The sequence below is a fragment of the Amblyomma americanum genome, chromosome 2, assembly GCF_052857255.1.
Source record: "Amblyomma americanum isolate KBUSLIRL-KWMA chromosome 2, ASM5285725v1, whole genome shotgun sequence".
NCBI lineage: Eukaryota > Metazoa > Arthropoda > Arachnida > Ixodida > Ixodidae > Amblyomma > Amblyomma americanum.
Window position 1 is genome coordinate 146,569,938 of NC_135498.1, and position 13,336 is coordinate 146,583,273.

General features: G+C 48.3%; 1 protein-coding gene across 1 annotated transcript in view; it reads right to left on the bottom strand.

Moving 5' to 3' along the window:
- The window catches only part of LOC144121871 (rifampicin phosphotransferase-like), a 148,366-nt gene that overhangs the window by 5,684 nt on the left and 129,346 nt on the right, over positions 1-13,336 (bottom strand). The window contains exons 35-38 of the mRNA XM_077655290.1: positions 13,258-13,336; positions 11,487-11,532; positions 2,853-2,929; positions 709-811 (exon numbers count right to left, since the gene is read on the bottom strand). Of these exons, the coding sequence (XP_077511416.1) occupies positions 709-811; positions 2,853-2,929; positions 11,487-11,532; positions 13,258-13,336 (305 nt within the window). The remainder of the gene's footprint in view (positions 1-708; positions 812-2,852; positions 2,930-11,486; positions 11,533-13,257) is intronic.

A 13,336-nucleotide genomic window follows, 5' to 3' on the forward strand; every position in this document is an offset into this window, starting at 1 on the left:
CAGCACCTCCCAGGAAAATTCTTCCTTCTGCTGAACGGGTACCAGGCAAATGCCTCGAGTTTCTCCACACAGACTTTTATTCTGCAGGCAACTTCTTCCTCAACCTCTTGCATTGTAGGCCAAGCTACTGAACCGGCTCACTACACAGGCTACATCCCGCCAGATTTAGTCGATCTACCTCCAGTGGCTCTTGAAGATTTCCAGGTGCTCGTCTTTCGCCATGAATATCGATTGCCAGAAAATTAGGTGGGCGAATGAGATTAAAACGTTTGTCGGCATACGGTGGGAGCAGGTGATGAAAGACAGAGTTAACTGGAGAGATTGCGAGAGGCCTTTGCCCTGCAATGGGTGTAGTCAGGCTGGTGGTGATGATGATGACTTGATTCACCTCACTTACTCTATAAAACGGAATTCTTTGTAACTTTTATCCACGTTGCAATATTGAGCTTTCACCGTAGATTTATATCTCATATTCTACCTTTCATTATAAATTTAGCTTGCTCGCATTACTAGCAAAGCGTAAAAATTCTGATGGTGCCAATCTTTAGCGTCGTTACGTTTGATGTCCAACAATAGCAATTTCTGGGAGCATGAACAGCCGCGGCACAATTAATTTGATAAAGGCCACAAGGAAAATGCAAGAATCACATTAAATATTCATGACATCCTCAAAATACTTCATTACAAAATGCACCGGCAAAAACTCACCGTGAGACAGCGGACCACCTATTTCAGTCACCACACCAGCCAGAAGCGGGAAATAGGGCGTCCAACCAGTGTCCGTTGCTGTGGTGATGAGTATTTCGCCTTTCTGTCCGCACAAGGAAAAGCAAGCAAGCATTAAAAGCTACTTTAAAAGAGCTGCTGGGCTATATGGCTGTCAGCCATTGAGGGGAATGCGACAGACTTGTGTACTCCCAAAACCGGTGCGCATGCGCACGCGTACAAGGCAAGAAGCAAATGCAAAGTATCATGCAGGGCGTTAAAGGAATTTATTCTCAACCTAGCAGAGAAAAACTGATGCGCCACTGACGCTTTTCGGACACATATTTTTGATGTAAAAGGCTTTCAATGTTTCACGAGCTTCACGGAACGTGCAGATCCTCAAAACATGGAAAAGATATAGAAAAAAAATTAGGATGAGCGACTTGCAGAACACTGCAGGGCTTACTCGAATTGTATACCACATTTCGGTGATCTGAAGACTTTAGGCAGAGGCAAACAACGCACAGCGCGCGAAACTTTACATAAGATATACGGGTTCAAACTGTTTCAGTAACACATCAGTTTTTTTTCTTTGAGGCTGAGAAGAAATTCATGATTACTATGACAACACTTTTAGCTTGCATTTTCTTGTTATTATTACAGTTATTGTTAGTACATTTAAGTTATTAGTACAGTTGGTGTTTTCAACATTGGACCTGTCAGTGTACAACGGCCGTGGTGGGATAGTTGTTGTGATGTTCTGCTGCTGACCATAAGGTTGCAGGTTCGATCCGCACTTATGTTGGCATAAGATTAATAAAGCTGAAATGTCTATACGGCTTTATATTTAGTTTTTTTTTCGCTGAAAGAACCTACTCGAACAAGGTCATTCCAGTGGCCTTCTCTACGAGTCTTGCCAAACTTTTACCTCAGGTGTGGACGCACAAATTTGCACATTTATTTATGACCATTGCCCATTTCATGCTGCCTTACGGTCTTGATTTTTTACGCATGATATTTCTGCTGGAGGCGCAATAATACCACGCACTGAATTCACAGCACACATGCAAGTCAGCATTTGCCTCTTTTTGATAACATGTGATTTCTTGCGCAAGGGCAAAATTTTACCCTTATTGCGCAAGCGTTGACTGCGTGTCGTGCCAGGAGGTTGTCATGGCACTGAATGGCAAAATCAGACAGGATAGGCTCATGATTGACGAGATGGTGCTGGTATACTGAATAACCGTCACGACACACTGACGCTATGGCCAGACGACGCTCGGGAGATATTTAAGAAAAGTTGGACCGGCTGTAGGCATTTTTTCATTTACGTGCTTTCGCTGGGTTATCAACGCAAACAGCTACGGCTGTTGATTGCAGACGAGGAGGCAGTGGCCACAGCTTTAAGAAAATGTGGTACACAATCCTGCCGTCCTTCCATGTTGGTCAAATGGCCCTGAGAGGTCTGGTGCTTTTGCATACGGCAAGTGTTTACCTCCACCATTGGGGTATCAAATCTGAATTCGTTAGCTTCAAAACGAGCTGGAGAAAAAGGAGCAGCGATTCCGAGGAAGACCGTGGAATTCTCTGGGTTCACTGTTACCTAGTGCAGACCGGCTCTGAAGATGAGGACGCTGAGTGGTTTTGACCAGTTGATAGTGTTCATGTTCACTTGTGTAGAACTGACCCAGTCGAGTATTAATGCGATAGTCTTAGAGGTCATGTTCTCGAGAAAAGCCGGCGACCGTACGCGCGCCCCCTCCGTGTCACGAAAAAACAAGTGCCCCGGCTGCGACAATGGGCCACGGGGATTGGTCTAGCGAGGTCACGGGACCTTGTGATTTGACAGTGAGAAATTTATTCACCGTGGCCGGTGCCCATTCAAATATTTAAATTGCATTCATTTACTAAAAAGAAAATAATAAAATATAGAATATATTTCGGCATATATGGGCGTGTAAGCAGAACCTCGGGGAAAGAGGAGAAGCACTTGCGCCGGAAGGATATCTAAATGACAAGTGATAATTTGCTTGAGCCTTCTGATCGGGATAGTAAGGGCTATACAGTTAAAATGCGATGGGTTGCGTCGTCAGCACAAACCATGTTCTTTGCCGGAATTTGCAGTAAAGCATGCGATGATGCTCTACCTGTATCAGATGCGCCTCTTCAAATGTCGGCGCCACACGAGCCCTGCCCTCTGCAACGCCCTGGGACATCGGGTTCCCTGAAAAATGTTGTTCAGGAAGAAAGAGCAATGCAAGAAAGGAAACAAGGTACCAGTAAAGCAACGCGGTTGATTCCTGCTGTACGGAAGCGGACAAAAGTTGTAAATTGCGATGCTTTACCGAGAATGCGATTGGCATTGTACCTACCAAGCCAACAGTTCTGCTGTATTTGTCGAAGGATGTAGGGTGCATGCTTCCGTAGTCCTTACCGCACAAATTTCAGGATTCCGGCTCTATGCGCTGTGAGATCTATCAGCGTCGATGCAATATCCAACTTTAGTTTTGCTTCTTGCGTAAAAGAGGTACGTATATAGGCTTAATTATTAAATTCTCTTTCCACAATTTAAATTCTCTTACCGCACAAACTTCAGAATTCTCGCTTAATGCGCCGTGAGATTTATCAACGTCGATGCAATATCCAACTTTAGTTTTGCTTCTTCCGTAAAAGAGGTGCGTATAGAGGCTATATCATTAAATTCTCTTTCCACATTGAAATTCGCAGATGGCGCTTTGAAGCGATGTAAAATGACTGTCTACTGCATATTGCCCCATCTTTTCAAAAGAAGGGGGGGGGGGGGCTTCATCTATATATGTTTTTCGAGTGGTGTGTTATACCATATCACAACCTGTCTGATTATTACCAGCCATTCAACATTTTCCCCAGCCACGTGTAGGCATCGCATTGACTGGACAGTTTTTAAATTACTTAAGGAGGCTGCTTGCGCAGAGGGCTTCTCTGCCGGTCTTGAACAAAAAATTAAGGAGGCCATGGAACACGCCACCTGCCCCTTTAACCCTGTAGCTAACTACACCGATTTTGACTTCGAATTGCAGCGACTGCGATCACAACGGCGCAGGGCGGAGCGCAGATACCGACGCACAAAGTCGCGCCTAGACCTAAGAGATGCTAGGCGCATACAGAAGAAGATTCAGCGCAGAATTCAGGCACTGCAAACAGAACGGTGGAGGACATTTTGCCAAACACTTGATCCACGGAAGCCTTTCTCACGCGTTTGGAGTGTAATTCGGTGTCTTCGTACGTACCCTCAACAACGCTACCCGTTCAAATCCGTAGCGCTCCACCAAAGGCGCAGTGTGATTGAGGTAGCCGAAGATTTCTGCGCAATAATAGCAGGGCCTCCGAATCCAGGCGCAATGCTGAACTGCAACAATGTTCCACCCTCACGGGATTCTGGGATGGATGCACTATTCTCCATGGAAGAACTTGATGCTACGCTGGCTTGTTGTAGAAGGTCATCATCACCAGGGCCCGATAGTGTGACGTACTCCGCACTTGCCAACCTTGGCCAAGAAGCTCGACGGGCTCTTTTGGACACTTATAACAAGTCATGGACTGCTGTCATAGTTCCTCATGATTGGAAGACCAGTCGCCTGGTTCCACTCTTAAGCCGGGGAAATCACCGCTCGACCTTTCATCATACCGTCCAATTGCACTCGCCAGCTGCGTCGGCAAAGTCATGGAAAGAATGCTGCTCACACGCGTGGGATGGTACTTGGAGCGATATCAGATTTATCCAGCCTTCATGTCTGGGTTCCGACGGGGCCGCTCTTCTATCGACAACGTGGTTGACCTCGTAATGTCGGTGCACCACAGCAAAAGTTTGAAAAGATTGACCGTGGCATTGTTTTTGGATATCAAGGGCGCGTACGACAACGTAACGCATCAGGCCATTTTGGACGCAATGGAAGCTGCTGAGATCGGAGGCCGCACGTTCAGCTGGATACGCAGCTATTTATCAGAGAGGTCGTTTTTTGACCTGACTGCGGACGGACCAACGTCCTTACACCGAAATTCGCGCGGAGTCCCTCAGGGTGGAGTGCTGAGGCCAGTTCTCTTCAACCTTGCTCTTATCGGCCTGGTCAATGTATTGCCACAATGTTCTCAGATCTCGGTATATGCAGGCGACATCTGTATTTGGGCATCAGGGGTGACCCGTCCTGAAGCTAGTGCAAGTCTTCAAAAAGCGGCATCAATATTGACATCTTATCTTCGCTTCCAGGGCCTGAACATTTCGACCGAAAAGTGTTCACTTGTGGCGTTCACACGCAAAATAATGTCACGTTACACCATTCGCATCAATGGCGAAGCCATTCCATATGAAAGAAGCCACAGATTCCTTGGCGTCGTCATCGACAGGAACCTCTCGTGGAGTCCACATATCTACGACATGAGAAAGAGACTAATTTCGATTGTCCACGTCCTCTCCTTCCTCGGGGGAAAGTCTTGGGGCGCATCAGTGAGCTCGATGCTACAACTGTACCGTTCCCTATTTCTGGGCTACATGCGGTACAGTCTTCCGATATCCAGCGGAGCTCACGTGGAGTTCGTCCGTTGTGAGCTCCGCTGGATATCGGAAGACTGTACCGCATGTAGCCCAGAAAGCTATAGAAGCACAGGGCAAACTCCTCGCTGCCGTGGTACCCGCGGCCCCTGCGCCGACACCCGTTCAAACCCCACAACTATCCCCGCCTAATCATGGCGAGCAGCTCGGGTAACACCACCATCTGGCAGTGGAACTGTCGTGGGTTCGCGCGTAAGCGTCCGGTCCTCCAGCAGTTCCTCGCCGCGAGTGATCGCCCCGAACTAATAGCTCTCCAGGAATGCGACAAGAACACGAAACTTGCCGGTTACAGTACATACCTATCGGAACGAGTAAAACCTCGAATAGCTACTCTCGTCAAACGTAACCTCACTGTCCTCCAACACAATTTAGATCCAACTTTCCCCGAATACGTTTTCTTAGAAATATTACCCCGACCCTCGCGTAAACGTTGCACTAGTCTGTTTATAAATAATGTCTACAGCCCTCCCCGAGCTCATAAGGATATTTTCGGTCCGCTTTTCCTCAAAGCCCAGCAGCTGGCGCAGGGGCAACCCCTCCTCATTCTCGGTGACTTTAATGCGCATCACCGCGCTTGGGGCTACCACTATGACTCCGCTAAAGGTCGACGCCTTTGGAATGACTGGCATATGAACCAGCTGACTCTTATCACGGACGTGTCCTACCCCACTAGACACGGTACGGGCCTACATCGTGATACAACGCCGGATCTGGCCTTTACGACCTCCGGAGTTAAAGCGACTTGGTGTCACACTCACGAAAACTTTGGGAGTGATCACTTCGTACTCGAAATCGTAATACACGAGCCCACCAGGCAGTGTACGCGGCCAGCTCAGGTGATTGACTGGGACTCCTTCCGGAAGCACAGGAAACAGCAGGACAAACCTCCCGCTATAACTGATATCAAGGCGTGGACAACCGAAATTGTCAAACAAGTGGCCGACGCCACTCAAACCGTCGAGTTAGAGGACAGTATCCCACACTGCGACCGCTACTACGCCCATCTGTGGGAGCGCAAGAAGTCGCTCGAAGCTCTACTTGCCACTCGGAAATGGGACCGCAATATCCGACGTAGACTGGCGCGCGCACATACGAATATCGAGAAATATGCAATAGAACTCACTCGACAGAGCTGGCACAACATATGTGACCAGATGAACAACACTCCAAACGCTCGTAAGACGTGGAACCTCCTTCGACATTTACTCGACCCAGAAGGAGGCAAGCTCCAAACACGCCAACAGCTCGAGCGAATCTTCCACCAGTATCCTGGCACGTCTGACGAGCTTAAACAAGAGCTTATAAATACTTACATCCGCCCTGAACCAACAACCAACCTCCCTTTCTATCAGGGCGCGGAAAATCTCTGTCTAGACGCTCCGATCACTTTAGCGGAGGTCCGAGCAGAACTCAATCGCCTCAAGACGACTTCGGCGGCCGGTCCTGACCGCATTTCAAATAAAATGCTTAGGAATCTAGACGACGCATCCATTCATGCTCTTACCGACTATTTTCAAGAATGTTGGGCCAGCGGTACCATCCCTCAAGAGTGGAAATGCGCCAATCTAGTCCTCATCCCCAAGCCAGGCAAACCACCAACCTTGGCCAACCTCCGTCCCATCTCTCTCACGTCCTGCGTTGGGAAGCTGATGGAACACGTTATCCAGACCAGACTCTCACGATACCTTGAAGACAGCCATCTTCTACCAGACACTATGTTCGGCTTCCGCCCTCATTTAGCAGCCCCGGACATTATGCTTCTTCTCCATCATCAGGTAGTCATGAGACGTGCACTAGACACGAAAGTCATCGTCGGCCTCGATGTTGCCAAGGCATTCGACAACGTCCTCCATGAAGCGATTCTTCAACAACTTCAAGCTCTCGGTGTCGGACATCGCATGTATGCGTACATCCGAAACTTTCTCACCGACCGCACAGTGCAACTTAAAGCCGGCACGGGAGATCCTTCCATCATCTCTCCGGGAAACCGTGGCACGCCGCAAGGCACCGTACTTTCGCCGATGCTTTTTAACGTCGCACTGATAGGCCTGCCGAAGCTACTGGCCGACATCCCCCACCTGCATCACAGCATTTATGCTGACGACCTCACACTTTGGATCACGCACGGCAGTGACGGCCAGATTGAAGAGACTTTACAGACCGCGATCGAACGGATCGGAGATTATCTAAGTACAGTTGGCCTCACGTGCTCGGCGACAAAGTCCGAGTATATCATCATTCCTTCCCCGGGACGACGCCCTTCAAAGATACTTCCGGACATCAACCTCCAGGTGCAAGGAAACCCGATTCCTCGAACAGACAACATCAGGATCCTGGGCTTGCATCTACAGGCCAACGGCAGCAACAACATCACGATCCAACGCATCGACCAGTCGGTTGTGCAGATCGGACGCCTCCTTAAGCGAATCTCCAACAAGCATCATGGCATGCAAGAGTCCAACCTCCTGCGCCTAGTTCAAGCTTTCGTCTGCTCCCGCATCACCTACGTCTCACTCGTGCCGAAAGTGAACGGCTAGTCGCGTCACTTCGAAAAGCATACAAGACGGCCCTAGGTCTTCCCATGTCCACAGCTACCCATAAGCTCATGGCTCTCGGAATCTCCAATACCGTGAGCGAACTGATCGAAGCAACCCTCACCGCCCAGTATGAGCGGCTCTCACTCACACACGCTGGCCGAGCGGTACTGCAGCAAGTTGGGATCTCCCCGCCGAGATCGGCCCCAAGTTACGCTGAACTTACATCGGAATATCGCCTAAATCTCCGCATTCCTCCCATTCCCAAACGGATGCACCCGGAACACCACGCCGAGAGACGGGCCGACCGGGCTTGTCAGTTCGAGAAACGCTTCATTGGACGTCCGGACGTCACGTATACGGACGCCTCTTACCATCCATCGAGGCCAGCGATGGTGGCGGTAGCTCTCGCCCCTCACCGCAGCTGTACACAGCCTGCAGCATTCGCAATGCAGAAACAGTCACCGCAGCTGAGGAGGTTGCCATTGCGCTCGCGCTAGCCGACCCTAATACCAAAGTCGTCATCAGTGACTCTCAACAGGCTATTCGCAATTACGATGCTGGCCGTATCTCTTGCCAGGCGTTACACATTCTACGTTCTACAGCACCCTCTTCCACATCTCGCTTACTTCTTTGGGCTCCAGCCCACGAGTCGCTCAGCGGAAACGCCCAGGCACACACTCTCGCTCGAGATCTCAGCTGCCGAGCCGAGAGTATGATCAGCCACCCTGCTTCCGCTGACACTAATATCCCACGCGCTTCACTACCTCTACTCACCACTTACACGGACATACTCCAGCACTACAGACTCCAAAGGTGCACATATCCTCCCGCACACCGCGATCTAACTAGACGCGAGGCCGTCCAATGGCGCAAACTACAAACTGGCAGCTTCCCACACCCCCTCTTATACAGCAGGATCTTTCCGGAACAGATAGCCCCCATGTGTAAACACTGCTCAACTCCGGCCACACTCATACCCATGGTGTGGACTTGTACACATTACAACACAGACAACGCAAACACCCCAGAGACGTGGGAGTCTCTCCTATGTACTTCCAAGCCAGCAGACCAACGCTGGCTTATCCAGCGCGCGGTGGAGGCCGCGGCATCCCAAAGGATCCCCGCCGACCTCCTCTAAGTCAGCGCAACCGGTCCTTTGACTGGTCCCCTGTTTTTGGGCGCAATAAAAGAGTTTACCTACCTACCTACCTACCGATATCCAGTTCCATTAGAAAAAACAAATACCAAGACTCTTTAAAGTGTGCAAGCGCAAGCTCTCCGTATCTGTCTTGGACTGCCTAAATGTGCATCAACAGCAGCAACTGTTCTTGTTGCCCGGGAACATCCTGTTACTACATACATTGCTGTTGACACCATGAGAACACATAATCGGCACCTCACACGGCTTTCCTGTCATCACCTCGCAACACTCCCAATAATTAGGCCGCGTACTGCATTCGCCAAAGTCATTGAAGCCCATCGCGCATATCTTCCATCGCAGTTCACGCCTGCGTCAAGACCGAGCTCACCACTATGGAGTCTTCATGAACCTCGTGTTCACCTCTATATTTCAGGCATTACAAAGAAAGCTTGTGTATCGCTGCCCGCTTTCAAACAACTGACATTGAATCACCTGCATTCTTACCACAGTCACCGCATACATATTTACACAGATGAATCAGTTCACTCGACCAGTTCTACGGGGTCGGTGGTGATACTGGCCAGATCCGTCTTCATGAAAGTGAAGACGACCTATCCTACATCTTCAAATGGCGCGGGACTCGCAGCCTTACGGGCTGCGGTAGAGTTGATCAGTCAAGAACCTCCACATGACTGGACGGTTTTCACCGACTCTAAAGCAGCCCTTCAAGCCCTGCAACCTGCGCTATGCCGCGGGTCGCAGGAGCAACTTGTTGCTGAGATCCGTCTACAGTACCACGGCACCGTTCCCAAAGGTCATGACATCATTTTTCAATGGCTGCCAGGACACTGTGGTATTAACGGTAATCATCAGGCCGATGCGGCTCCGCGTTCTGCTCACAACAACGGACTTCCAGTGAGGATCCCAATATCGAGACCTGACGCTGCGTGTGGGCTTCGCCTTTGACGCTGGAGCTCACACTTTCAGCGTGGAACACGGGAGAGTTTTGCAACCTCCGCCTCAAGGCACTGGACCCTGAACTGCGCCTTCGTTTTCCACGTAACTTAGAACGTCGCGACGCAACACTGTTATGCCGTTTATGGATCGGTGTTGCATTTACCAATTACTATGCTTTCCGGATGGGGATGGCCGACAGTCCTGCCTGTGAGAGCTGTGGTTGTGAGGAGACCATCGCTCATCTTCTCTGTGAGTGCCCTGCATTTGCGAGTGCAAGACATACACTGTGTTGCGCCCTGAACCGCCTCGATCCTCGCCCATTAACAGAGCAAAAGATCCTCGGCCCGTGGCCACGGCAGTCGACTGCCCTCAGGGCATACAAGGCACTCTTTGCCTACTTGAGAGCGACTGGATTGAGTGACAGATTGTGACAGTGTAGTGCGTGTGTGTGATATGCCTTTTTTCCTTCTCTTTTCCTCCTTTTAGTCCCTTAATTCCTCTTCCCCAGTGCAGGGTAGCCAATCGGAACCCCTTTCTGGTTAACATCCCTGCCTTTCCCTCCTCCTCTTTATCTATCTATCTGGTTATACTGCTCATCATTGATTGTAATTCGCAAGAAATGAATAAACGGCCTAATGGTTTATTGCTCAGAGGGCTACACAAAGTTAGAAACTACTTTTCCCTCCTCACTGTTCACGACAGGAGAGAGCGCGAGGGGTCGCGCGCGTGCTGGGAGCAAGAAAATGCTAATAAGAGGAATGCACTGCGTATTGTTGGGGACAGTGAGCTTCTTCGTTTTTTTCTTCCGCATTACTGCGTGTAACGAGCCTCGCTCAGAATACGACGTGCACCAGCGATAACAGACCCCGCTGCTGACCTTGTGTTATGACGTACTGAAGGCATGTAAAGAAAGCGACGGAAATCAGTTTGAACCCACACTTTATGCAGCGCAGAATGACACGCCATTGGGCGTCGGCTTCAGAAGCACTCAGTGAGTACTGCCGACAGTAAGGCGAGGCTGCTTCAGCATATAGTATTCCCAGTGTTTTCCACACAAACCGAAGCAGTGAGGCATAGGGGGAGTGAAAGCCGAATGAGCAATGGCGGGGTTTCACATGCAATTCAGCTACACTTCACTTATGTTGCAGTTAATGTGTACACGATGTAAGAGCCTCGCTGCAAGAGGACCTTTCATGTACCAACCTAACAATGTTCCTCACTCAACGTTCGCTCTATCCACCTGTGCCATCGCATTCGTCGCCCAGGAGCACATATGTGTAATAAATAAAGAGAATCGGCGCAAACACCATTCAGCAGCTGCCTTCGAGCTCAAGGAAGCTTCCGCACAAGGCGATGTTCAAATAACCCAAGGTACTGGATGTCTGACACTCTATTATGCATTGTCTAACGTTTGTTGGGTCATATTCCTTTCCTTCCGTCTTCTTTCAGCCCAAAAGAAATGCACAATAACGCTCGTTACGAAGTAGGGAAGGAATCGAAGTGGCGTATCCTCCCGATAATTAAATAAAAACCAAGCCGGAATGAGTAGGGCACTTGCCTTTGATTTCGAAGTCCCCTTCAACGAGTTTTCTCGTTCTTTCAATCTGCAAAAACACCAGTGGACGGATTGTTGAGAGAGTAGCGTTACCGTGGAAGGTCTAAAGGAATAAAGCATTTCGTAGTTGTAATTTTCTTTTGTCAGTAATTTACAAAGATCGTAGGCCAAGAAAAATGTTGCGCGTGCATATGTTAAACCCTGCGAGCAAGCGCAAGGTTTCAGTCCCTTTTTTTGTACCCGGCATCAATGCTCTGCCGCTTTTCCGACTATTAATTGATCCGTAATAATATTTATTTTGCATTGTGACATTATTCTGACCTCCCTGGTGCGAGTTTTCGTTTTCTTACTCAACATCGAAGTGTTTCGCTGCTGTCGTTCCTACGAACGTATTTGTGACGGTGGCGTTGTGGGTATTATAAAGACAAACCATTCTGCTCACTAGCAGCTCAAACAATACCGTGCATACTTACAAAGCAGCGCTTATGGTCTCTTCTGTGCATCTGTTTTATAGGTGTGGATGCGATTTTTCGGACATAAAATTTTTGGTATTTGTTCATATCCGTCGAACATTGTTCTCGACTAAATTTGGCTTCATCGTTTTCGGCATAAATAAATCGCTCATTTAAAATTTTGCTTGAAGGTGATCATATCTGCCTGGCTTCACAGCTATCTACCGCTTTATTTGACCTGCATTTCAAATTGCCTGATATCCCCATCGTAGCTCAGTTATTTACACATGGTAAATCAGGAACAGATTACAAATGTTCTTTTGCACATATACAAATTGCGATTATTTCATTAATAAAACAAGTTAGTCATCTATGGCTGCTGTTTCAGTAGCGAAATACAAGGTTTCATTGTCTAGCCCATCTTTCCACACACATGTTCTCGTCAAACTTCTTAGATAGTTACACCGCGCCTGTCATCATGAAAAAAAAAATTATACCAGCTTATTGCTACCCCCTTCCTCACGAAATACCGCCCAAGAAAGTGGATCTTTAAACAATAAAAATGAAGTTTTTGCTCTCAGTTACAGCGAACAAATGTTCTTGACTTTCTCAGGAGTTTATTGATTCCGGAAAAGAAACCTGAAGTTAGATATTTAAATTTTTCACACAAGACACAGGCAATAATTACACTTGCTATAGTGGAAAACGCTTGCGCGTATACTTGTGTGCAAAAATTCTGAAGCAATAAAAGAAAAAGGAAAAGAGGATGTAGCTGTTCGCAAGCTTAGCAAAATAGATTTTCTCTTAACAAAAATGTAGAAGCTGTAGTAATCCTTATGAACTGAAACTTGTTCTACTTCATGGATTGATGGACGGACGCAAGATAAAGCATCCGCTGGGGAACAAGGCAATGGCAGCTTCCACCAAGCTCTATGTTTTTTGTTTGTGCATTGCTTTGAAGAATCTGTTAAACTTAATGATATAAAGGATAAATTCGCCATTTCCTTTAAGTACAGTTTGAATTCTGAGCTTCTAACCGTACGTCACCGCCCTCCTTTTGAGCCACTAATCTTATAATCGCGTTGTGCTGATTTCTAACTTAGAATCATTCACGTGACCATTACCGCTAAACTCTAGGGCCTCACGGAAAGCGACTGCGCCGGCATCAACATCCGGATCGATGCTGTCACATTGAAGGCTATGATTTCAATTGTGTGGCCGTCGTTTTTTAGCATCTCTCAAATGCAAAAATGAAAAGCAACTTTTCGATAAAAAAAACAGCGGAACTGAGGCACCGCATGGTTAAACAAACTGACACATACCGGATGCGGGACGCCGACGAAGACAGACGGGTAACGGTCCATGTCCAGTTTTGCGTGAATTCCCTTCCGTCGCTGAGCC